The sequence below is a fragment of the Pristiophorus japonicus genome, chromosome 14 (genome assembly GCF_044704955.1).
Source record: "Pristiophorus japonicus isolate sPriJap1 chromosome 14, sPriJap1.hap1, whole genome shotgun sequence".
In the NCBI taxonomy this organism is placed as follows: Eukaryota; Metazoa; Chordata; class Chondrichthyes; family Pristiophoridae; genus Pristiophorus; species Pristiophorus japonicus.
This window is the reverse complement of record NC_091990.1, coordinates 153,498,808-153,522,908: the sequence shown is the minus strand read 5'-3', so window position 1 is coordinate 153,522,908 and position 24,101 is coordinate 153,498,808. Positions and strand designations below refer to the sequence as shown.

Sequence of the window (24,101 nt, the reverse complement as noted above, 5' to 3'; positions counted from 1 at the left end):
ATCTGGATATGAGGATTCCTTCTGTGGGTTTAAAGTGTTCCCGAACTAGAGCACACAGTTCTTTGTAATCCTTTTCTATAGGAAGAGTGGGTGAGAGCAGATTCTTGATGTGTGCATAGATCGTGGGGCCACAGGCAGTGAGAAGAACTGACCTGCGCTTCTCTGCATCCTTGTCTTTGTTTAGGTCGTTTGCCACGAAGTACTGGTCAAGACGATCCGTGAACTCTCCCCAATCCTCTCCCTTTCGAGAATTCCAACAGTACTCAATCGTGCTGTGCTCGCCATACTTTTGCGTGGTTTTGTATTTTCTTCGTCGCCAGTTGTGGTGTATGAAATGATACAATGAACTCCATACTGTGAGCCAGTGACGAGATGTAACCTGGTCAGTGTTTAATGGCTTCCAGAAGTGAAGATACAACGTTGAACTTCAGGTTCAGGTGAAGTCCTAGGCCCAGCATGAGTGTACCTATGACCTTAGGACCTCCGACGGTAGTGCCCCCTGGTGGTGGGCAGACCTTATGTACATACATTACAGTTTGCACTTGAGTTTACACACTGACCTTTTCAATTCACATTTTGGATTTACACCATCTGATGCCAAAGGTGCAACTTATTTGTATGCCCATCACAATTTCTCAGTGTAACAACAACAATGGGTTGGCAATCAATAACTAGTTGGGTGCCGCAGGGATCAGTGCTGGGACGCCAACTATTTACAATCTATATTAACGACTTGGAAGAAGTACTGTGCACTGTGTACTGTGACCAAGTTTGCTGACGATACAAAGATGGGAGGAAAAGCAATGTGTGAGGAGGACACAAAATATCTGCAAAAGGACATAGACATGCTAAGTGAGTGGGCAAAAATTTGGCAGATGGAGTATAATGTTGGAAAGTGTGAGGTCATGCACTTTGACAGAAAAAAATCAAAGAGCAGGTTATTATTTAAATGGAGAGAGATTGCAAAGTGCTGCTGTACAGCGGGACCTGGGGGTAATTGTGCAAGAAACACAAAAGGTTATTCTGCAGGTACAGCAAGTGATCAGGAAGGCTAATGGAACCTTGGCAGTTATTGCAAAGGGAATGGAGTATAAAAGTAGGGAAGTCTTGCTACAGTTGTACAGGGTATTGGTGAGGCCACACCTGGAATACTGCGTGCATTTTTGGTTTCCATATTTACGAAAGGATATACTTGCTTTGGAGGCAGTTCAGAGAAGGTTCACTAGGTTGATTCCGGAGATGAGGGGGTTGTATTATAAGGAAAGGTTGAGTAGGTTGGGCCTCTGCTCATTGGAATTCAGAAGAATGAGAGGTGATCTTATCGAAACGTATAAGATTATGAGGGGGCTTGACAAGGTGGATGCAGAGAGGATGTTTCCACTGATGGGGGAGACTAGAACTAGAGGGCAAAATCTTAGAATAAGGGGCCGCCCACTTAAAACTGAGATGAGGAGAAATTTCTTCTCTGAGGGGTGTGGATCTGTGGAATTCACTGACTCAGAGAACTGTGGAAGCTGGGACATTGAATAAATTTAAAATAGAAATTCACAAAAGATTCTGATAGAATGACTAAGGAAAGATTGCTTCCTCAGGCTGGGCAGTCAGTGATAATCATTGGGCCGTAAATTACAGCCTCTCTGTGTGTACGCTGTGCGCATGCACCCGAAGAGGCCCCTCAAGTTCCGGGTTTAGGCGCGCGAAGCTGTTAATTTAATTTTGGCCAATCGCACACATCCCTGGGAGAAGGGCCTTCGCAGGCAGAAATTTGGGCTGTTTGCCCAACTCCTGCCCAGCGAATGTCCTTAAAACTCTTGTGCCTGATAAAAAGCAGGGATGGCAAATGTCAGCCGTGACCTGCAGTCATGGTTGCTATCCAACAACCCCTGCTGGAAGTGCATGTGTGGATATCAGGTGAGGACAGGATCGCACACAAATGAATAACCAGTTGATGCTCACGATCGGATACTTAAGATTGGGCACTTGGATGAGGTAACACGATGTGTCTGGTGCCTGTGGAGCTGTAATTCAGCAAAAAAATGGTTCATTCAGGAAAGAGGAGTGCAAAGAAAATTGGTGGAAACTGAGAATCGAATTAATTGTCACGTTGACACAGTGATATCACCAACTTGTACAACACCACGAATTCTGCAAAATGGGATTCTATTCCTGTCACATTTATTCAGTCTTATTTAATATAAATAGAGTTTCTTTGTGTAATGATCAATGTAGCAGGACACTTTCTGGCTCTGCAGGCATTGGAATTCTCAATGTTTTGAGTAGGGTTCTGAGGCAGTGTGGAACTTCGCACTGCTTTGTCCACATGGGGTGATGGGTGTGGTGTTTTCAATATTTGTGGTTGCTGCAGGAAGCTCAATTTGCCTTTTGTATATGTGTAAGCTAGATTTTCTACTGGTGCCCATGCAATCATAGAACCTACTGCACAGAAACAGGCCATTTGGCACATCCAGCATGTGTCGGTGTTTTACTCCACCAGATATCTGTGTAATCCCACTCACTTACTCATTGCCCAAGTATTCCTGTTTTCAAGCAACTATTCAAGTCCTTTGTAAAAGATTTATGGTCTTTGCTTCAACAACAATTTGGGACAGACAAGTCCAAATTCTAGCCTCAGTGTGTAAGTATTTTTCTGACTTCCACCTTTAGTAACTTTTGTTCATGATTTAATAGAATCCACTATCTAGGAAGTCAATGATCTCTCTGACAATCTATACATTAGGTGCAAGATTTATGATCGGGGACAGATTTCAAGTTCCCTCATGATCGTTAAAAGTGAGAAGCATCAAAATAAGTTTGGTTTTTGAAGCAAATTGAATTTCAGTCAAAAAAGGGCGACTTGAGGCATCTAACCTGGAGCTTTTTATACAGATGTGTTTTTAAAATTAGTTCCTGGGATATATTGCCCTTGAGAAGGTTGTGAGCTATCATTTCAGAAGGCAGTTATGAGTCAACCACATTGTGGGTAAGGATGGCAGATTTCCTTCACTAAAGGACACCAGTAAACCAGATAGGTTTTTATGACAATCCACTAGTTTCACGGTTACATTAATGATGCTAGCTTTTTATTCTAGATGTATTTAATTAACTGAATTTAAATTCCCCGGCTGATGGGATTTTGACTCATTTCTCTGGATAATTAGTCCAGGTGTCCATATTACTGGTCCAGTAACATAACCACTATATACTGTACCCCCTGAGTTGTTGAGCTTGGATTTCAGCCTTTTGAAGGGTAGAGTAGCCATATTAAAGATCAGTAACTATGGAATTTTTTTCACTTCTTACATTTGTGAATAAAGAAGTGTGGAGAGTTGTCTGTAATTGTAACTGCAATGTGTAGCTCAGCCAACAGCTGATGTGTTTTTATGAAGTTGAATGTGCTGGCAGATCAATTACAATGTGTAAACAACTAAACAGTTTTCCATCGACTTTCTGAAAGTTTACTTAAAGCTTGGTCTGTTTAAGTAGCAGGGTCACTACTGGTGGCACTGCGCACTGGTTAACGGTAAGTATAGCAGCAGTTCATTCGTTAGTTTTAAAAGGTTTGATAAAATCTGGTTGTACTCGATATACAGAACATAACAAAAGGTGGGGACTAAATGGGCTCAATTTTCCCTAAAGCTGTTTTCTGACGTACTTAAAGAGTTATGCCCGATTTTTGAGGGCCCAAGTACGGCAAAAAAAATTTCTAAGATTCCCCGTTTGATTCCTTCATTTTGGCGCAGTCTAACCTGTCCTTTAATTTTGGGGGTCGATCCTTGATCTGTGCCAAAAAGATCGGGTTGTCACGGTAACCAGGGACACAATGTGGGCTGAGGCTGGAAAGTGAAACATACAGCCAGCTCGCAGCCTGCACATTAAAATACATTGCAGCCACTTCACAAACACAAATGCATTGCAGCAACTCCATTACCTCCATTAAATTATTAAAGTCCCACGCTCCCTGTCCCGTCCCGATGCCGGTGTTGATCCCCACTCCTATCCCAGGCCAAAGGGCCTCCTAGTCCCGCTCCCCTGCCCCTAGCCCGCTCCCACGCCCCTTTCCCAGGCCGAATGGCCTCCTCTTTCCCGGTCACCATACCTAACTATACCAGAAAGACTCCCCCCACCTCTCCCCCTCCACCGCCCTCCCTCTCTCTCTTACCTTTCCTGCTGCTGTTGTCCGGGCATCTGCTGCACTTACCTGCGTCGGTTACCTTACTTGCGCCGATTTCCTTAACTCACCAGAAGGTTTTTCTACAGAGGCCACATACGCTGGCCTAAGAAGAACTGGAGTAACTCTCAGCTGGCCAAACTTGCCTAAATGGCTAGATTTGGCACGGGTGACAGGTTACAGCCCCTTTGACTGAAAAAAAACGTACCTAAAAAATCGTAACTAACTGAGTTACGCTGGTGCAAATTGATCGGGGAAACTTGGGCCAAAAAAAGCGGCCTGCTCAAATAAAATGGTGCAAATCACTGGGAAAATGTTCTTCCATAAAGATGACAGTTCAGGTTATAGAAGGGTAGAATGAAAATTGTGAAAAACAAAATTGTATCTTTTCCATGTGAGTTTATTTGCAATTTATCATGTCATAGCTTCTGTTGCTGATATATTTGTGGTGTAGTCAATCTTTACACATTAATCCTCCACTGCAATAACACCTAGCAGACAGTGGAAAGAAGAACATTATAAAGGGTGTTTTTTCTTTCTTTACTAGGGATCTGGTATGGAATCCTGGAAGGAATCGGAGTACTTGCTGTGATCACCAATGCTTTTGTGATTGCCATAACTTCAGACTACATCCCTCGCTTTGTCTACGCATTCAAATACGGCCCTTGTGCAGACCAGGGATACACAAAGGAAAAGTACTGCACTTTCCTGTACTTCTACGCATTTCCAAATCTAAAGAACCTGCCATTGCATTGTATGTGTTCGCGAAGGATTCCTAGTTAGCTCATCAAAAAGGGGCCAACTTCCTTTGGAACAGGAACCAACGGGGGCTGCCAAATCTAAACATTTGGGAGCCCGACAAAAATAATTTAGCATAAAGCATCTGTAGCTAACTAAGCGCAATTGGGACTCTTTTGCTGTCATGTGTCCCACTTCTAAAATCAATGATGAAGCTCCATAACGTGATGAAATTAAGCATCTTTTTAACATGGTAATCCGTGCTTTTTTTGATCATCTTAGTGAAGTCGTCAACGTGGTGAAGACAGGTAGCCAATAGAATACCAATATTAAAAATCTTGAAACTGTACCAATATTCATACAGACTGGAGTCACTGGGCTGCTGTGAATTTTGATCCGTGTTAAATGTCAAAAATGCTTTTCCATATTCAACGTATTATAGTTGCTTTAAGGGTAGTCAAATCATAAAATCACTATTTAACCTGTGCATTTAAATTGCCGTAGCAACAAATAGAGGGTGTCAAAGCTGGTGAGTGCCAACCCATGGGTGGTAGAGTCTGTGGATATGCATTCCTGCCATCTCTCACAAGATCAATAGTACATTAAGTGTAGTTGCTAATATATTTTACTCATATATCCATGAGAAATACCCACAGAGCAACCTCATCTGTTTTACACGGTAAGGAAAAAAAATAATAGATCTATAACATAGTTTTTAAAAATTCTAAACGATAGTCGATCCTCCTCAGAGATCCCCGTGGTAAGTTGTGAGTATGGTATAATCATCCCACATGGAACATTATACCATTGCCTCTTTCAAGCCTACAAAGCCTCAATTGCTATAGCTAAGGATTTCCCAAGGTCAGTGAGAGGACATTTTCATTGTTATAGAAGTTTCTCTGACGCAAGCAGCTACCCAGTGGTATTATCTCATACAGAATGCTGTATGTTTGACCTGAAGTGTGATGGACATGTTTGAAATAGGTCGACAATAGAAAAGTCATTGATACAGTGGGATAGGTTTCATCTCATAGATCCACAGTGGTTCAATGGAAATGTCCTCTGTCTCCTGGCTACAAGATCATAAGATATATTTAATTGAAAAAGTCCCTGTAGTCCATATAATCTCATTTCCCCATTAGAGTGTCGAGCTTGTTCTTAAATGAGTGCGGTGTCTTGACCGCAACCACCCATCCTGGAGTCCCTTTCCAACTGTTTTTATTTTATATTTGTGGGCTCTACTAACAAAGTTGCATTTATTGCCCAACCCTAGTTGCCCTAAGACGGTGGTGGGGGCTACTCCATGAAACGCTGAAGTCCTTGTGCTGATGGTGCTCCCATGATGGTGTTAGATTGATAATGAAGGAATGGCAGGCAGTATTGTTCAAGTCAGGATGTTGCATAACATGGAGGCGAACTTGGAGGTGATGGTTTTCCTATAACATTGCTGCTCTTGTCTTTATTGGTGGTAAAGGTGTAGGGCTGAGGAGGTGCTGTTGATGTAATCTCAGTGAACTGCTGCGGGTTGCATCCTGTAGATCATACTTGCTGCAGCCATAGGGTGTGGAGCGCGTGGATATTGAGGCCAGTGGCAGGAATGCTAATCAAGTGAAATGCTCTGTCTTGGTGGTGAGGAGCTTCATGAATGTTGTTGCAGCTGCACCCATCCAGGTGATTGATGAGTATTATAGAATCATAGAATGGTTACAGCGCAGAAGGCCATTCGGTCCATCGATCCCGCGGCGACTCTTAGCTAGTCCCACTCCTCCGCCCTTTCCCCATAGCCCTGCAATTTACCTTCTCTCGGATACTTATTCAACTTCCTTTTGAAAGTTAAGATTGAGTCTGCTTCCACCACCTTTTCAGGCAATTCATTCCAGATCTTAACCACTCGCTGCATAAAAAAGTTTTTTCTTACGTCACCTTTGGTTCTTTTGCCAATCACCTTTAATCTGTGTCCTCTGGTTCTCGACCCTTCTACCATTGGGAACAGTTTCTCTCTACTATTCTGTCTGGATCCCCCATGATTTTGAACACCTCTATCAAATTTCCTCTCAATCTTCTCTGCTTCAAGGAGAACAACTCCAGTTTCTCCAGTCTATCAACGTAACTGAAGATGCTCATTCCAGGATTCATTCTCATAAATCTTTTCTGCACCTTCTCTAAGGCCTTCGCTTCCGTCCTACAGTTTGGTCCCAGAATTGGACACAGTACTCCAATTGGGGCCGTACCTCGGTTTTATACAGGTTTATCATAATTTCCACACTTTTGTACTCTGTGGGCCCAAGTTTCGAGCCACGCCTAGAATGGCGCAGTCCCGACCTGGATGCCCATTTTTCGCGCCACAAAGTGCGCCTAAAAAAACTTCCAGATTCTCCACCTCCCTGTAGGCCCTCTGGCCCTCGGCGCAGCGCAGCAGGAGCTGTAGGGGGCGGAGCCAGGTCCCTGCGCTGAAAACAGTGCCGGGACCTCTGCACATGCGCGCTACAGTGGGCACGCATGTGCAGTAGCTCCAGGCGCCCAAAACTGTGTGGGAGGGGCCCGAAGCACGCAGCCCCTAGCCCTGGCCGAATGGCCTCACTGGGGCTGCGTGAATAAGGCTCCTCCCACGCCCAGCTCCTGCTTCCACCCGACCCGACTCGACTCCCGCTTCCTGCCTCCGGACCGGACCGGACCTGACTCCCGCTCCCCCCCGCCCCTGGACCGGACCCGACCCGACTCCCGCTTCCCCCCCCCCCCCCCGCCCCCGGACCCTACTCGACTCCCGCTTCCCCCCCCCCCCTCTCCCCCGGACCCGACACCAACCCGACTCCCGCTTCCCCCGCCCCCGGACCGGACCCGACACCGACCCGACTCCCGCTTCCCCCCGCCCCCCCGCCTCTGGACCGAACCCGACACCGACACCGACCCGACTCCCGCTTCCCCCCCCCCCGCCCCCTGCCCCCGGACCGGACCCGACTCCCGCTTCCCCCCGCCCCCCGCCTCCGGACCGACACCGACCCGACTTCCGCTTTCCCCGCCCGCCCCCTGCCCCCGGACCAAACACGACACCGACCCGACTCCCGCTTCCCTGCCCCCAGACTGGACCCCACCCGTCTCCCGCTCCCCGCCCCCCGCCCCTGGACGGGACCCGACACCGACCCGACTCCTGCTTCCCCCCCCACCCCACCCCCGGACTGGATCCGACCTGACCTCCCTCTCCCCGACCTGACCTCCCTCTCCCTCCCTCCCCCCAACCAGAACCGAACCGAACCGACCTCTCTCCCACCACACCCCTCAACCCGCGCTCTCCCCGACCCGACCCAATGCCACCTACCTGTAAATCTGGTGCTGGGACGGGCCCTGCCCGAAGTCTCGGGCCCGGCCCATTCAGCCTCCCTCCCCCTTCTCCTTTCTCCCCCCCCCATCTCCTTTCTCCCCCCCACCCCCCATCTCCTCCCCCCCCCCATCTCCTCCCCCCATCTCCTTTCTCCCCCCCCACATCTCCTTTCTCCCCCCCCCCACATCTCCTTTCTCCCCCCCCTCACATCTCCTTTCTCCCCTCATCTCCTTTCTCCCCTCATCTCCTTTCTCCTCCCCCCCCCATCTCCTTTCTCCCCCCCCCATCTCCTTTCTCCCCCCACCCCCTCCTTTCTCCCCCCCACCCCCCATCCCTCCCCCATCTCCCCCATCCCTCCCCCATCTCCCCCATCTCCCCCATCCCTCCCCCTTCTCCCCCATCCCTCCCCCTTCTCCCCCATCCCTCCCCCTTCTCCCCCATCCCTCCCCCTTCTCCCCCATCCCTCCCCCTTCTCCCCCATCCCTCCCCCTTCTCCCCATTCTCCCCCATCACTCCCCCTTCTCCCCCATCCCTCCCCCTTCTCCCCATCCCTCCCCCTTCTCCCCATCCCTCCCCCTTCTCCCCCATCCCTCCCCCTTCTCCCCCATCCCTCCCCCTTCTCCCCCATCCCTCCCCCTTCTCCCCCATCCCTCCCCTTCCCTCCCTCTGCTCTCCCCCTTCCCTCCCTCTGCTCTCCCCCTTCCCTCCCTCCTCCCCCTCCCCTCGCTGTCAGAAACACAGGCACTGACAGACAGAGAATGAGAGACACACACAGACAGACAGAGAGAGAGATAGAGACACTGACAGAGACACATTGGGTGGGGGTGTGGAGGGGGGTGGGGGCATCCCAGCACGCTGTTGGAGGGCTCCCGGTGCTGCAGTCGGTAAGTAGAAAAAGTTTATTTATTGATTTAAAAAAAAAATTATTTCTTATTAATTTTTTTTGATTGATTTATTGGTTGATTTATTGATGTATTTATCATTTATTATTGATAATGGCTCTTTATTTGTAAAACTGAAGTGTTTAATGTTTGTAAACTTCCCTTTAAACCCCCCCCCCAATTCCCTATGCCTGATTTGTAACCTACGCCTGATTTTCTAAAGTGTAGACAAGGTTTTTTCGAGCGTACAAAAATCTTCACTTACTCCATTCTAAGTTAGTTTGGAGTAAGTTTTCACTTACGAAACTTTGAAATCAGGCGTAAGTGGCCGGACACGCCTCCTTTAGGAAAAAAAAATTCTGTTCCAAAGTGAAACTGTTCTAACTGACTAGAACTGGAGCAAACTAAATGGCGAGAATTCCGATTTCTAAGATACTCCGTTCTATACCAGTTGCTCCTAAAAATCAGGAGCAAATCATGTCGAAACTTGGGGTCATTATCTCTATTTATGAAACCCAGGATCCCATGAGCCTTTTTAACTGCTTTCTCAACCCTTCCTGCCACCTTCAACGATTTGTGCACAAGTCTCTCTGTTCATGCACCTCCTTTAGATTGTACCATTTAGTTTATATCTCCCCTCCTCATTCTTTCTACCAAAACGTATCACTTTACACTTTCCTGTGTTAAATTTCATTTGCCACGTGTCTCCCTGTTTCATTAGCCTTTTTTATGTCTTCCTGAAGTCTATCACGCTCCTCCTCACTGTTCACTATACTTCCAAGTTTTGTGTCATCTGCAAATCTTCAAATTGTGCCCTATACACCCACGTCCAAGTCATTAATATATATCAAGAAAAGCAGTGGTCCTAGAACCGACCCCTGGGGAATACCACTGTATACTGTTCTCCAGTCCGAAAAACCAGTACTCTCTATTTCCCATCACTTCGCCGATTCGTATGCATTCCACCACTGTCCCGTTTATTCGAAGAGCTTCAACTTTGCTGGCAAGACTATTACGTGGCACTTTGTCAAATGCCTTTTGAAATCGATGTACACAAAATCAATTGCATTACCCTCATCAACCCTCTCTGTTACCTCATCAAAAAACTCAATCAAGTTGGTTAAACACAATTAGCCTTTAACAAATCCATGCTGGCTTTCCTTAATTAATCCACACCTATCCAAGTGACTGTTAATTTTGTCCCTGATTAATGTTTTAAAAGCTTTCCCCCTACCAAGGTAAAACTGACTGGCCTGTAGTTGCTGGATTTATCTTTACGCATTTTTTTGAACAAAAGCTGTAACATTTGCAACTCCCCAGTCCTCTGGCACCATCCCTGTATCTAAGAAGGATTGGAATATTATGGCCAGTACCTTCACGATTTCCGCCCTCAATTCCCTTAGCACCTTAGGATGCATCCAATCTGCTCCTGGTGATTTATTTACGTTAAGTACGGCCTGCCTTTCTAATACCTCTTTATCAATTTTTATCCTATCAAGTGTCTCCACTACCTCCTCCTTCACTATGTCTATGGCGGCATCCTCTTCCTTGGTGAACACTGTTAGAAATATGCCAGGTTAAGGCTATCTCTATTCACTTTATTAATCAGGATCGACTGTAAACCAATCTGGTAAATATAATGTGTTTAATCAGAGTTTAAGATGGAATATAACACATTAGTTATATAGCAAAAACATACAACCATAACAGATAGTTAATAGCCATCCCGATCGGACAAAGAGCTGGCGCACATAAGTAGTTCTCTTTTTTTGCAGCCTCTTTCTCTCGTCTAGAGCTTCCCTCAGTAAAGCATGGGATCACTCAAAGTGTTCGAGCAGCTAAACTCCTGTTCCGCACTCCCCTCCACCGTCTGTGACTATGAGCTTCTAGGAGATCACTTTTAACCTATTTTTAGGGATGGGCCTGAACCTGGATATTGGCAAGACCTTTTAACCTGTAGAGGTTCCCCATAAACCTTAATATCTAATCAGACTTCCAGTTCGTTGTCCCGATCCTTGTTTCAAGAACCCGCCTTAAACACATCTTATGATTCTGGCCATATCTCATTGTTTATACCTTATTGAAGTCACTTTTCTGTAGAATTTCTTTGATATCTCTCTGTTTATACTAACCCAGGGTTTCTTCCTGTGGAAATCGTTCTCATATCTCTCATCCCCTTTGATCCCATGAAGCCAAACCAGAAAACTGCTCGTTATCAGAGTTTACGACATAGCAATATGTTTACGTTAACACCTACAACTTCCATTCATTGTCTTCGCCAGCAGTTTTGTTAAGGTAACTTCAAACCCTACCCTTCGCATTATACATAAAATGCGTAAGCAAGGTTCAAGTCTTAACTTCAAAACAACAGATAATCTCTGAGTCGAATAGATATTTCGTCTGCAGCATGCATGCGTGATTTAAACACAGCATGCGTATCAGTTTTATACATTTGTAACAGTTTTAGACATTTTTAGGTATCCCTGATTTCTAACACGAATGCAAAGTATTCGTTTAGTACCTCAGCCACACCCTCGGCCTCAATGCATAGGTATCCTTTTTGGTTCCTATTCGGCCCACCCCTTCTCTTACTACCCTTTAACTATCTATATGCCAATAGAAGACTTTTGATTACTGGAAACATACTGATCCAAGAAAGTTTTCCTGAACACACTTCAGAAATTCTTCCCCTTCTCTACTATTTACTCGATTACGACCTCAGTCTTGAAGGTAGTTGAAATCCCCCATTATTACTACGCTATATAGTCCTTGCAACTCTCTGTAACTTCTCTGTAAATTTGCTCCTCCATATCTTTCCCAGTATTTAGTGGCCTATAGAATACACCTAGTAATGTAATGGCACCTATTATTTCTTAACTCTAGCCATACAGATCCTGCCCTTGACCCTCCAGGACATCCTCCCTCTCCAGCACTGTAACATTCTCCTTAACCAATACTGCCCCACCACCTCCTTCCCTATCTTTTCTGAACACCTTACAACCAGGAATATTTAATATTAAATCCTGCCTTTTTTGAGCCAAGTCTCAGTTATTGCCACAATATCATATTCCCATGTGGCTATGTGTGCTTGTAGCTCACTTACCTTGTTTACTACGCTTCATGCGTTCACATACATACACTGTAAGCCCATGTTAGACCATCCTGTATTCTCTCTTAGTTGGACCCCCACCTAATACCTTACCATTTCTTACTTTAGTGCTCTCTGCCTCTCCCAATCCTTTGAGCACTTTATTTCCCTGTTCTAATGTCATATCCTGGTGCCCATCCTCCTGCCAAATTAGTTTAAACCCTCCCCAATAGCACTAGCAAGCCTCCCCACGAGGATATTTGTTCCGGCTCTGTCGAGGTGTAACCCGTCCGGCCTGTATAGGTCCCACCTCCCCCAGAACCAATCTCAATGCCCCAGGAATCTGAAGCCTTCTCTCCGGCACCAGCTCTCCAGCCATGCATTCATCTGCTCTATCCTCCTATTTCTATACTCATTGCGTGTGGCACCAGGACTAATCCGGAGATTACTACCTTTGAGGTCTTGCTTTTTAATCTCTTTCCTAGCTCCCTAAAATCTACCTGCAGGACCTCATCCCTCTTTCTACCTATGTCATTGGTACCTATATGGACCAGGACCTCTGGCTATTCACCCTCCCCCCTCAGAATGTTCTGCAGCCACTCAGAGACATCCTTGACCCTGGCACCGGGAAGGCAACATATCATCCCGCAGTCACGTCTTGGGCCGGAGAAGCACCTGTCTGCTCCCCTAACTATTAAAGCTCCTACTATTGCTCTCCCACTCTTCTTCCTTCCCCTATGTACAGCTGAGCCACCAGTGGTGCCATGGACTTGTCTCTGGCTGTACTCCCCAAAGGAACCATCACCCTCACCAGTACTCAGATATGAATACTGATTGGAGAGCAGTATGCATTCAGGTGATTCCTGCAGTACCTACCTGGTCCACCTCTTCTGTCTGGTGGTCACCCATTCCCTCCCTGCCTGCACAATTCTTATCTGCGGGGTGACCACCTCCTGGAACATGCTATCCATGAAGTTCTGCCTCACGGATGCACCGCTGTGCTGCCAGCTGCTGCTCAAGCTCCTCCAGCTGATGACACCTCCTGCACACGTGGTTGTCCGGGATACGGGAAGTGTAATGGATTTACCACATGGCACAGTATGTGCATTCCGTGGGACTGAGCTGCACTGCCATGCCACTATTTAAAAGACTATTAACTAACATAGCTGGAATAAACTTTAAAAAACTAGAATCACTTACCAGCTGCTCAACGATCAGCTCCTTCCCTGGTTGTGACGTCACTTTAGCTGATTGCAGTTTTTGCTGCCTCCTCGCTGCTGATGCTGCTCCGGTCTGAAGTACCTGCTGCCCTATGATGTCTCTCCTTGATTTTTCTGTTTGAAGGCTCTTGAGAGTGCCACAGCTCCCGCTCCTCTCGCTCCTTCACTCTCCTGCCTTGAGCCTTGTAGATGACGAAAAATCTTGGAGTAATCAGGAGGTGAGCCACCTCTTTGCACGCCTCAATCCAGCTTTGAAGCCAATTTATTGATTTGCTGGCCTAGTTAAGCATCTAGTCACTGATGGGGAACTCGGTGATAGTGATGCCATTGAAACTTAAGTGCCTTGTTACGATGTTAAAGGCACTATTTAAATGCAAGTTGCAGTTGTTGATGTGGTTGGAACTTTTGTGGTGTGGGATGTCCCAGGTGCTGAGTTTATGAATTGCGGTCATATGCAGTGCAGTTGCAGCTGATGGTCCACAGCACCTCGGGAACGCCCATTTTTGAGCTGCTAGATCTGTTCTTACCTGAAATTGATCGCAACTTCAGGATTTAGTGTGTGCGCATCTAAACGCTAAAATCCTGAAGTTGCAGTCCGTCAATCACTGGTTGCGCTGTGCCCCTCCCCCCCACCCCATTGTGCATGATGGAAGATGCCCTGAATGTAAAACAACAGATTACATTTAGAGCACATTTGACATGGCAAAACCACCCAAAGCGCTTAACGAACAATAACAATCAAAACATATTTAACATCCAGCCACAGACTGAGATAGCAGTGAAAATGACCAAAAGCTTTGTCAAAGAGGTAGGTTTTAAGGAGCATCTTAAAAGAGGAGAGAGAGGCAGAGAGGTTAAAGGAGGGAATTCCAGAGCTTAGGGGCAAGGCAGCTAAAAGCACGGCTGCCAATGATGGAGCGATTCAAATTGGAGATGTGCAAGAGGCCAGAATTGGAAGAGTGTAGAGCTCTCAAAGGATTGTAGGGCTGGGGAGGGAGTGGGGGGGAGGGGGAGGGGGGTGGGCTACAGAGATCGGGAGGGTGCGAGGCCATGGTTGGATGGGATGCTTTCCTGCAGACTAGTCAAACAACAGCCTGACAGAGTCATCTGTTTCAGCTAATCACCCAGATACCTCCATCATCATCTTCGGACATGTCCTTTTCCCCCAGCAGGATACATCCACCAGAGGTGAGGGCACAATGGTTTCCAGTTAAAATAAGGATGAGGATTTTTAAAATTGAGGCATTGTCGGATCGGGAGCCAGTGAAGGTCAGTGAGCCTTGTGCTGATTGCCTCATCACCTGATGCATGCCTAGTCTAGCAGTTATGTTTTCCGGACTTGACCAGCCATGGTACTATAGAGTCACATTTGGTGATGGACATTGAAGTTGTCCAAACCAGAATACATTTTATGCTTTTGCTTCTCTCAAAACTTCCTCCAAGTGGTAGTCAACAAGGAGGAGTATTGATTCATTAGTTGAGGGGTGGGGGGGAGGTGAGGGCGGGGCGGGGGTCACAGTAGATAGCCAGCAAGAAATTTCAGTGGCTTTATTTGACTTGATGACATGGATTAGGGAGTAAATGTTGGGGTCTCCCATGGGTAAGTCCACCCAACTGTAAAGCATTGTGCCCTCACCTCTGGTGGATGTATCCTGCTGGGGGAAGAGGACATGCCCGAAGATGATGATGGAGGTATCTGGGTGATTAGCTGAAACAGATGACTCTGTCAGGCTGTTGTTTGACTAGTCTGCAGGAAAGCATCCCATCCAACCAAACTCCAGGAGAAGATAAATAGCAACAAAAGAAGAAAAAGGAGAGAAAGGAAGATGAAAATATGAGAAAAAAATGTTTAAGTAGCAGGAAGAAACAGTGAATAAAGGAGCAAGGGGAGCGAGAGAAAGACAGTGAAGGATCAAGGAAGTGGGGAACAGAACTGAGGAAGGAAGGAGAGACACAGAAGCAGGGAAGAGACAGACGTAGAACAAATTAATGATAGTTTGGTTGCCATAAAATATGTCAGAGGCTTCTTGTGATTTATGTTACCATTTTCATGACTTTTGACATTTTAAGTGTGAATATTTTAGGATTATACCCGAAGAAATGACCATGAGAAAAAACAATAGGATTGGGATCATGTGGAGTAGGAATTGGTCTCCAGGGCAACTAAATGTTCAATGTCCTAACAATCTGGTGCTGCATTCAATAACTTGCAGATTCAGCAATGATTGCCATCAGTTTAGAAATGAGACAATGGGACACTAAGGTATTGCAAATGGATCACATTGATCATAAAATAATTTAAGGTTGGCTTATAAAACATTTGTTGACTCAGTACTTGCTTCATACAGAAAGTGTCCAGCGATACGCACAGTTCCATGTGATAATTGTTTTTCCCAAAGCAGGAAATGTTTGAATTGAATATTTTTGGCCCATCTGCACAGAGATGTCTCATATATTTCAGAGGAATTAGGAGTTGAAGGAAGCAGTTGCAGAAGCTCCATCTCTCCTATCAGTCAGTGGCTTTTGGAGCATCTGAGTTACTGCAAATCCCTTAGCATTACCAAGCAGAAGTCTGTTTCTAGAGTAACCTACTCTGGCACTCTTGTCATTTTATTTGGGGATAATGATGTGATCCAAGGCCTTCATGAAACCCAAAGTGGATTGGGAGTAACACTTGGTGTTAATCATGATTCAGCGTGCCTCTAAAGTGATTTAATCATGTGCAGTTACTCAATAGTTGTGACAGACACATCTGTCCACGACTGCAAAAAGTTGTACTCCAATGCTGACACTGAGGATGTAGAGAATCATAGAAATTTATAGCATGGAAGGAGGCCATTTCGGTGCATCGTGTCGACGCAGGCCGACCAAAAGCTATCCAGTCGAATCCCACTTTCCAGCTCTTGGTCCATGACCCTATAGGTTACGGCACTTCAAGTGCACATCGAAGTGCTTTTTAAATGTGGTGAGGGATTCTGCCTCTACCAGCTTTTCAAGCAGTGAGTTCCAGACCCCCACCATCATCTGGGTGAAGAAATTTCCCCTCAAATCCCCTCTAAACCTCCTACCAATTTCTTTAAATCTATGTACCCTGGTTGTTGACCCCTCTGCTAAGGGAAATAGGTCCTTCCTATCCACTCTATCTAGGCCCCTCATAATTTTATACACCTCAATAAGGTCTCCCCTCTGTTCCAAAGAAAACAACCCCAGCCTATCCAATCTTTCCTCATAGCTAAAATGTTCCAGTCCAGAGAGAAAACAGGGAATTATAGACCGGTCAGCCTGACATCGATAGTGGGTAAAATGATGGAATCAATTATTAAGGATGTCATAGCAGTGCATCTGGAAAATGGTGACATGATAGGTCCAAGTCAGCATGGATTTGTGAAAGGGAAATCATGCTTGACAAATCTTCTGGAATTTTTTGAGGATGTTTCCAGTAAAGTGGACAAAGGAGAACCAGTTGATGTGGTATATTTGGACTTTCAGAAGGCTTTCGACAAGGTCCCACACAAGAGATTAATGTGCAAAGTTAAAGCACATGGGATTGGGGGTAGTGTGCTGACGTGGATTGAGAACTGGTTGTCAGACAGGAAGCAAAGAGTAGGAGTAAACGGGTACTTTTCAGAATGGCAGGCAGTGACTAGTGGAGTGCCGCAAGGTTCTGTGCTGGGGCCCCAGCTGTTTACATTGTACATTAATGATTTAGACAAGGGGATTAAATGCAGTATCTCCAAATTTGCGGATGATACTAAGTTGGGTGGCAGTGTGAGCTGCGAGGAGGATGCTATTAGGCTGCAGAGTGACTTGGATAGGTTAGGTGAGTGGGCAAATGAATAGCAGATGAAGTATAATGTGGATAAATGTGAGGTTATCCACTTTGGTGGTAAAAACAGAGAGACAGACTATTATCTGAATGGTGACAGATTAGGAAAAGGGAAGGTGCAACGAGACCTGGGTGTCATGGTACATCAGTCATTGAAGGTTAGCATGCAGGTACAGCAGGCGGTTAAGAAAGCAAATGGCATGTTGGCCTTCATAGCGAGGGGATTTGAATACAGGGGCAGGGAGGTGTTGCTACAGTTGTACAGGGCCTTGGTGAGGCCACACCTGGAGTATTGTGTACAGTTTTGGTCTCCTAACTTGAGGAAGGACATTCTTGCTATTGAGGGAGTGCAGCGAAGGTTCACCAGACTGATTCCCGGGATGGCGGGACTGACCTATCAAGAAAGATTGGATCAACTGGGCTTGTATTCAATGGAGTTCAGAAGAATGAGAGGGGACCTCATAGAAACGTTTAAAATTCTGACGGGTTTAGACAGGTTAGATGCAGAAAGAATGTTCCCAATGTTGGGGAAGTCCAGAACCAGGGGTCACAGTCTGAGGATAAGGGGTAAGCCATTTAGGACCGAGATGAGGAGAAACTTCTTCACCCAGAGAGTGGTGAACCTGTGGAATTCTCTACCACAGAAAGTAGTTGAGGCCAATTCACTAAATATATTCAAAAGGAAGTTAGATGAAGTCCTTACTACTCAGGGGATCAAGGGTTATGGCGAGAAAGCAGGAAGGGGGTACTGAAGTTTCATGTTCAGCCATGAACTCATTGAATGGCGGTGCAGGCTAGAAGGGCTGAATGGCCTGCTCCTGCACCTATTTTCTATGTTTCTATGTTTCTGTACCCTCTCTAGTGCAATCACATTTTTCCTGTAATGTGGTAACCAGAACTGCACACGGTACTCCGCTGCGCCCTAACTCATGTTTATACAGTTCAAGCATAATAAAGCATATAATTTTCATCCAACCCGCCAGTTGAGAAACCGATGGGATTGGGTGCAATGCTGATTTTACTCCCCACCCGATTTTACTCTCCAATCGGGTGGGGTGTAAATCTAGCATTCCACCAGATCCCGCTGGTCTCCTGTCGGGTAAGTTTGGTGAAAATTGCCCAGAGTGACAGTAGTGTCATCATCATCAATGGTCAACTGTTGTCAGAGCTCCTATAACTGTTCTCTATACATCCATGGACCTTGTCCGTGTCTGCTCCATCATTGTCTTGTTATGTACAGCAGCTGTGTCATGGCTTGCAGCTTGTGGAGGAGGCCATTCTGCCTTTTGTTGCTATCTTCTTCATCAAGGGTTCCCTCCACCAAGTACTCATTAACCCAAATTATTGGCACTTTCTGAAGGTGGCCAAGGTGCCTAACTACCACACAACACTCGGTGTTGACCAGCCACATGTAGTCCATCATTATAGTAACCAGTTTTAAAACTTGGCTTGACTACGACAGTAGTGTAAAAAGAATTCTATTCTGCCGCACTTCAATCTGTCACCTTGAGCACCAAAAACAAAAGTGCAAGTTTCACAAATACTTTATTTTTCTTCAAAAAGCTAGACCATACTTTTTTAAAGAATCTGACAATTGTGCATATCCTTCCCTGAAATCCTCACCTTGCTAAATAGACAGAATTCCACATGGACGTTTTTTTGGTGCAGTTGTAGAGGTATGTCCGATTTTTTTCATGGCCCGAATGCACCAACAAAGAAGTTCCAAGTTTCACTGGCATAACCTTTCATTTTGGAGTGTCGCAGATGTCCTTAAGCTCTGTGGGTGGAGCTTAAAGTCTGCACTGAAAAACTGAAGTTGCCAGGGTAACGTCATCACCATCATTATAGGCAGTCCCTTGGAATCGAGGAAGACTTGCTTCCACTCCTGAAGTGAGTTCTCTGATGGCTAAACAATCCAATACAAGAGCCACAGACTCTCACAGGTGGGACAGACAGTCGCCGAGGGAAGGGGTGTGTGGGACTGGTTTACCACACGCTCCTTCCGCTGCCTGCGCGTGACCTCTTCACGCTCTCGGGGTTGAGATTCGAAGAGCTCAACGCCCTCCTGGATGCACTTTCTCCATCTAGGGCGGTCTTTGGCCAAGGACTCCCAGGTGTCAGTGGTGATGTCGCACTTTATCAGGGAGGTTTTGAGAGTGTCCTTGTAACGTTTCTGCTGCCCACCTTTGGCTCGTTTGCCGTGAAGGAGCTCCGCATAGAGCATTAGGGAGTCTCGTGTCTGGCATGTAAACTATGTGGCCAGCCCAGCGAAGCTGATCGCGTGTGGTCAGTGCCTCAATGCTGGGGATGTTAGCCTGGATGAGGACACTGATGTTAATGTGCCTGTCCTCTCGGGATTTGCAGGATCTTGCGGAGGCATCGTTGGTGATATACCTCCAGCGACTTGCGATGTCTACTGTACATCGTCCATGCCTCTGATCCATATAGGAGGGCGGGTATTACTACAGCCCTGTAGACCACAAGCTTGGTGATAGATTTGAGGGCCTGGTCTTTGAACACTCTTTTCCTCAGGCGGCCGAAGGCTGCACTGGCACACTGGAGGTGGTGTTGAATCTCCGCATCAATGTCTGCTCTTGTTGATAAGAGACTCCCGAGGTATGGGAAATGGTCCACGTTGTCGAGAGCCACACCGTGAATCTTGATGACTGGGGGAGAGTGCAGTGCGGCGAGGACAGACTGGTAGAGGACCTCTGTCTTATGGATGTTAAGCGTAAGGCCCGTGCTTTCATATGCCTCGGTGAATACATCGACTATATTCTGGAGTTTAGCCTCAGAATGTGCACAGATGCAGGTGTCGTCCGCGTGCTGTAACACGACAGAGGCTGGGGTGATCTTGAACCTGGCCTGGAGGCGGCGTAGGTTAAACAGCTTCCCACTGGTTCTGTAGTTTAATTCCACTCCAGCGGGGAGCTTGTTGGCTGTGAGGTGGAGCATGGCAGCGAGGAAGTTGGAGAAGAGGGTTGGAGCGATGACACAGCCCTGTGTGACCCTGGTCTGGATGTGGATTGGGTCTGTAATGGAACCACTGGTAAGGATCACAGCCTGCATGTCATCGTGGAGCAAGCGAAGGGTGTTGACAAACTTTTGGGGGCATCCGAAATGGAGGAGGGCGCTCCTTAGATCCTCATGGTTGACAGTGTCAAAGGCCTTTGTAAGATCGAAAAAGTCCATGTTTGAGGGCTGGCACTGCTCCCTGCATTATTCCTGCAGCTATCGCGCTGCAAAGATCATGTCCGTTGTGCCCCGTAGGGGATGAAATCTGCACTGTGATTCCAGGAGGAGCTCCTCGGCCACAGGGAGAAGACGGTTGAGGAGAACTCGAGCAACAACTTTCGCAGTGGCTGATAGCAGGGAGATTCCCCTGTAGTTGCCGCAGTCAGACTTATCCCCTTTTTTAAAGATGGTCACGATCACTGCATCTCTGAGATCTCCCGGCATGCTCTCCTCCCTCCAGATGAAAGAGATTAGGTCATTTATCCGTGCCAACAGCACCTCTCCGCCATACTTCAATGCCTCAGCAGGAATTCCATCTGCACCCGTAGCCTTGTTGTTTTTAAGCTGTCCTAAGGCTTTGCCTACCTTGTGCAATGTTGGTGTTTCACTGAGCTGGTGGTGGGTCGCATGCTGCGGGATGGAGTCGAGAACACTCAAGTCAAAGGCAGAGTCTCGATTGAGGAGATCTTCAAAGTGCTCCTTCCAGTGGGCCCTGATGAGGGTTTCCCCATTCTTGGCCAGGAGCGGGGTGGGGCCTTGGGAGTTTGGACCGTAAGTGACCTTGACTGCATTGAAGAATCCTCGCATATCATGGCTGTCGGCTAGTCGTTGTATTTCCTGTGCTTTCTCCATCCACCATCTGTTCTTTAGGTCATGGGTTTTTTGTTGGACCTCAGCCTTGAGCCATCTGTAATGTTGCTTTGCTGCTCCCGATTTGGGTTGTTACTTGAGGCTCAGAAATGCTCTGCGCTTGCGATCTATTAGTTCTTGGATCTCCTGATCATTTTCATCAAACCAGTCCTGGTGTTTTCTGGTTGAGTGACCAAGTGTCTCTTCACAGCTACTGGTTATAGAAGCCTGGAGGGCAGACCAAGTGCTGTGGGCATTCAGCATCTCCAGGTCATCAAGGCATGCCAGATTAGCTGTGAGGTGCTAGTTGTATTGGGCTCTCTTATGCTCTGCTTCTGCTGCCCCCTCTGCTTTGGTGCTATGTTAATGTTGCTGATGGATCGGATTACGCAGTGGTCCATCCAGCAGTTGTCAGCTCCTGTCATGGCTCAGGTGATGTGCACATCCTTGCGATCCCTAGCTCGGACGATGACATAGTCGAGCAGGTGCCACTGTTTGGAGCGAGGGTGTTGCCACGATGCCTTGTATTTGTCCCTCTGGCGGAACAGGGTATTGGTGATGAGGAGTTCATGCTCTAGACATTTTGTCAGGAATCGGGTACTGCTGGAGTTGGCTTTCCCTATCCCCTCTCTGCCAATCATACCTCCCCAGAGGGCTGTTTCTTTGCCGACCCTAGCATTAAAGTCACCTAGGAGGATCAGTTTGTCACCTGTGAGGACACGGGACAGGGATGTCTCGAGGTTGGAATAAAAACCCTCTTTAGACTCATCCGTTGCATCGAGTGTTGGGGCATACGCACTGATGACTGTGGCGCCTTGGTTCCGGAATAGGGTAAGACAAAGAGTCATGAGGCATTCGTTAACTCCACGGGGGAGTCTTTGAGGCGGTCACTAGCTCATTTTTGACAACGAAGCCGACTCCATGGAGGCGGCGTTCTTCTTCTGGTTTTCCTTTCCAGAAAAAGGTGTAACCTCCACCTTGTTCCTTGAGCTGACCTTCCCCTACCCGCCGGGTCGCGCTTAGGGCGGCGACGTCGATGTCAAAACATCTGAGTTCCCGGGCAACTATGGCAGTGCGGCGTTCTGGCCTGTTGCTGTTGGAATTGTCCATGAGGGTCCTGACGTTCCAGGTCCCGAACTTCATATAGACGAAGTGGAAGATGCCTGTGCATGAGTTCTTTTAACGTGGGGTGGCCGCTGCACACCGGCAACCACACGGGCTTAGCTGAGCAAGGTCTGGGTCCAGTGGCAAGGGGGTCCAAGACGACTGGAGACCAGGCACTGCTGTACAAGCCTAGTTGCCTACTGCAAAGTGTTGGCCGCAAGCTCGGCGCCGAATAGCGCCATTGATGGTAGGTGTCCCGAGGCTTGGTCATGGGGCAGGCATTAGGAAGGTCAGCTGTCTGCTGGGGTTCCAAGGGATGTTTTAAGCAGTTTCTTCCAGAGTTTTCAAGGTTATTTAAAAGTTTAAGAGTTTAAAAATATTTCCAAATTTTTTTTAAAGTTGCTCAGGTTGATTAAAAGTTTTTTAAAAAAGAAAAAAGTTCTCCAAGGTGATTAAAAATGTAAAAGTTTTCCCAAACTGTTTAAGAAGTTTAAAAGTTGAAGGTAACGAGGGACACACTTGAATGGCTGAGGCACAAATAAAGCATTTCCCCTTTGTAAAATAAATCACTAATTGAGACTTGGGACAACAGACTGAAATCTCAATATATGAAACAATATGAAATTCCTTTATTCCTTTTTAGCATTTATAGATTTTTTTCACCTCTACAGTGCCGGTGCCACTGCAATCCTGGGCCAAAAGGCTACCCCCCCCCCCCCCCCCCCCCACCTGCCGGTGCTGCTGGAAACTCGGGCCAAAAGGCCCCTGCACTGGCCCGCACCTATCCCGGGCCGAAAGGACCCCGCACCGGCCCACCCCTACCCCTGCCATGTCTTCAGCTCTGCTGAAACAATGGTGCCTTCTCTCTGCCGATTTTCTTTTCTCTGCGCGATTTCCTTAAGTGTAGGTAAGGTTTTTCAGAAGGGTGCAGTATGCCGTTTTAGAAAAAAAAGGGCCAGAAATGGCGCACCCAGCAGGTTCCGCCCCCAGTGACGCTAAAAAAAATATATCGGGAACTAAAAAAATCGGACGTACCTACTTTAGGATGGCGCAGAAACTTTGACGTAGGCCAAAAAAACAGGCAGAATGGTGGCGAAAATTCAGCCCAACTATATGGTTAGCAAAGCACAAATGAGGGTTTGAAATGGTCCCAGTTCTACAAGTGTGTCACAGCCCAGTATGCAACTGAAATCCGACAAATTTATGTAATAGATATTAATGCATAGATAATAGATAAAGCAGGGATATTCTTGCTTGCAAAGAAAAGACTCAGATTAGGATAACATATGTTGGTAAAAATTAATGGTTTAGTATAAACCTTTCTCGGGCTAAGATCTCAAAGGATTTGTACTCCAATCCTGTTTATCAATCTGCCCAGGTAATTGAGAAGTACAAGGGGAACTGAGTAAATCCTTTGGATTTAAAGCCTTTGAACCATGTGCATCTAGGACATGTGCAGGCTAATATATGGCATAATTATTGTTATTTTCCACAGATAAGTGACTTGTTCAAATTTTCTTTCAGGTGCTTGACAGGCTATGTAAATGGCAGTTTGTCCTTTTTCAGTACGGATGATGTAGGCTTATGCAGGTGAATATAATTCTCTTAAACAAAGTAGAATGTTTTTTTTCCCTCTGTGCACCGTGAAAGTCGGAAAGATAAATGATGTGACAGAAAAAAAGCAAGTGGCACACAACAAGTAATCAATAACAAACTACTGAGGTCTAATACAGCAGTATTTCCCTCTCCACCCCTCCTCCACTTTGCTAGTCTCTCTGCCATCACAGACTGAAGGTGAGATGGTCTGGAGCAGACTGAATGTAGCCCTCAAAGAATTCTTAATGCAGTTTTCCTGGCTCGGTCAGCAAGAGACATACTCAGGTGATGTTTTCC

General features: G+C 46.6%; 1 protein-coding gene across 1 annotated transcript in view; it reads left to right on the top strand.

The window, feature by feature from the left end:
• The window catches only part of ano3 (anoctamin 3), a 334,095-nt gene that overhangs the window by 285,854 nt on the left and 24,140 nt on the right, over positions 1–24,101 (top strand). Inside the window, exons 21-22 of the mRNA XM_070898640.1 lie at positions 4,716–4,863; positions 23,733–23,798. Coding sequence (XP_070754741.1) covers positions 4,716–4,863; positions 23,733–23,798 — 214 coding nt within the window. The remainder of the gene's footprint in view (positions 1–4,715; positions 4,864–23,732; positions 23,799–24,101) is intronic.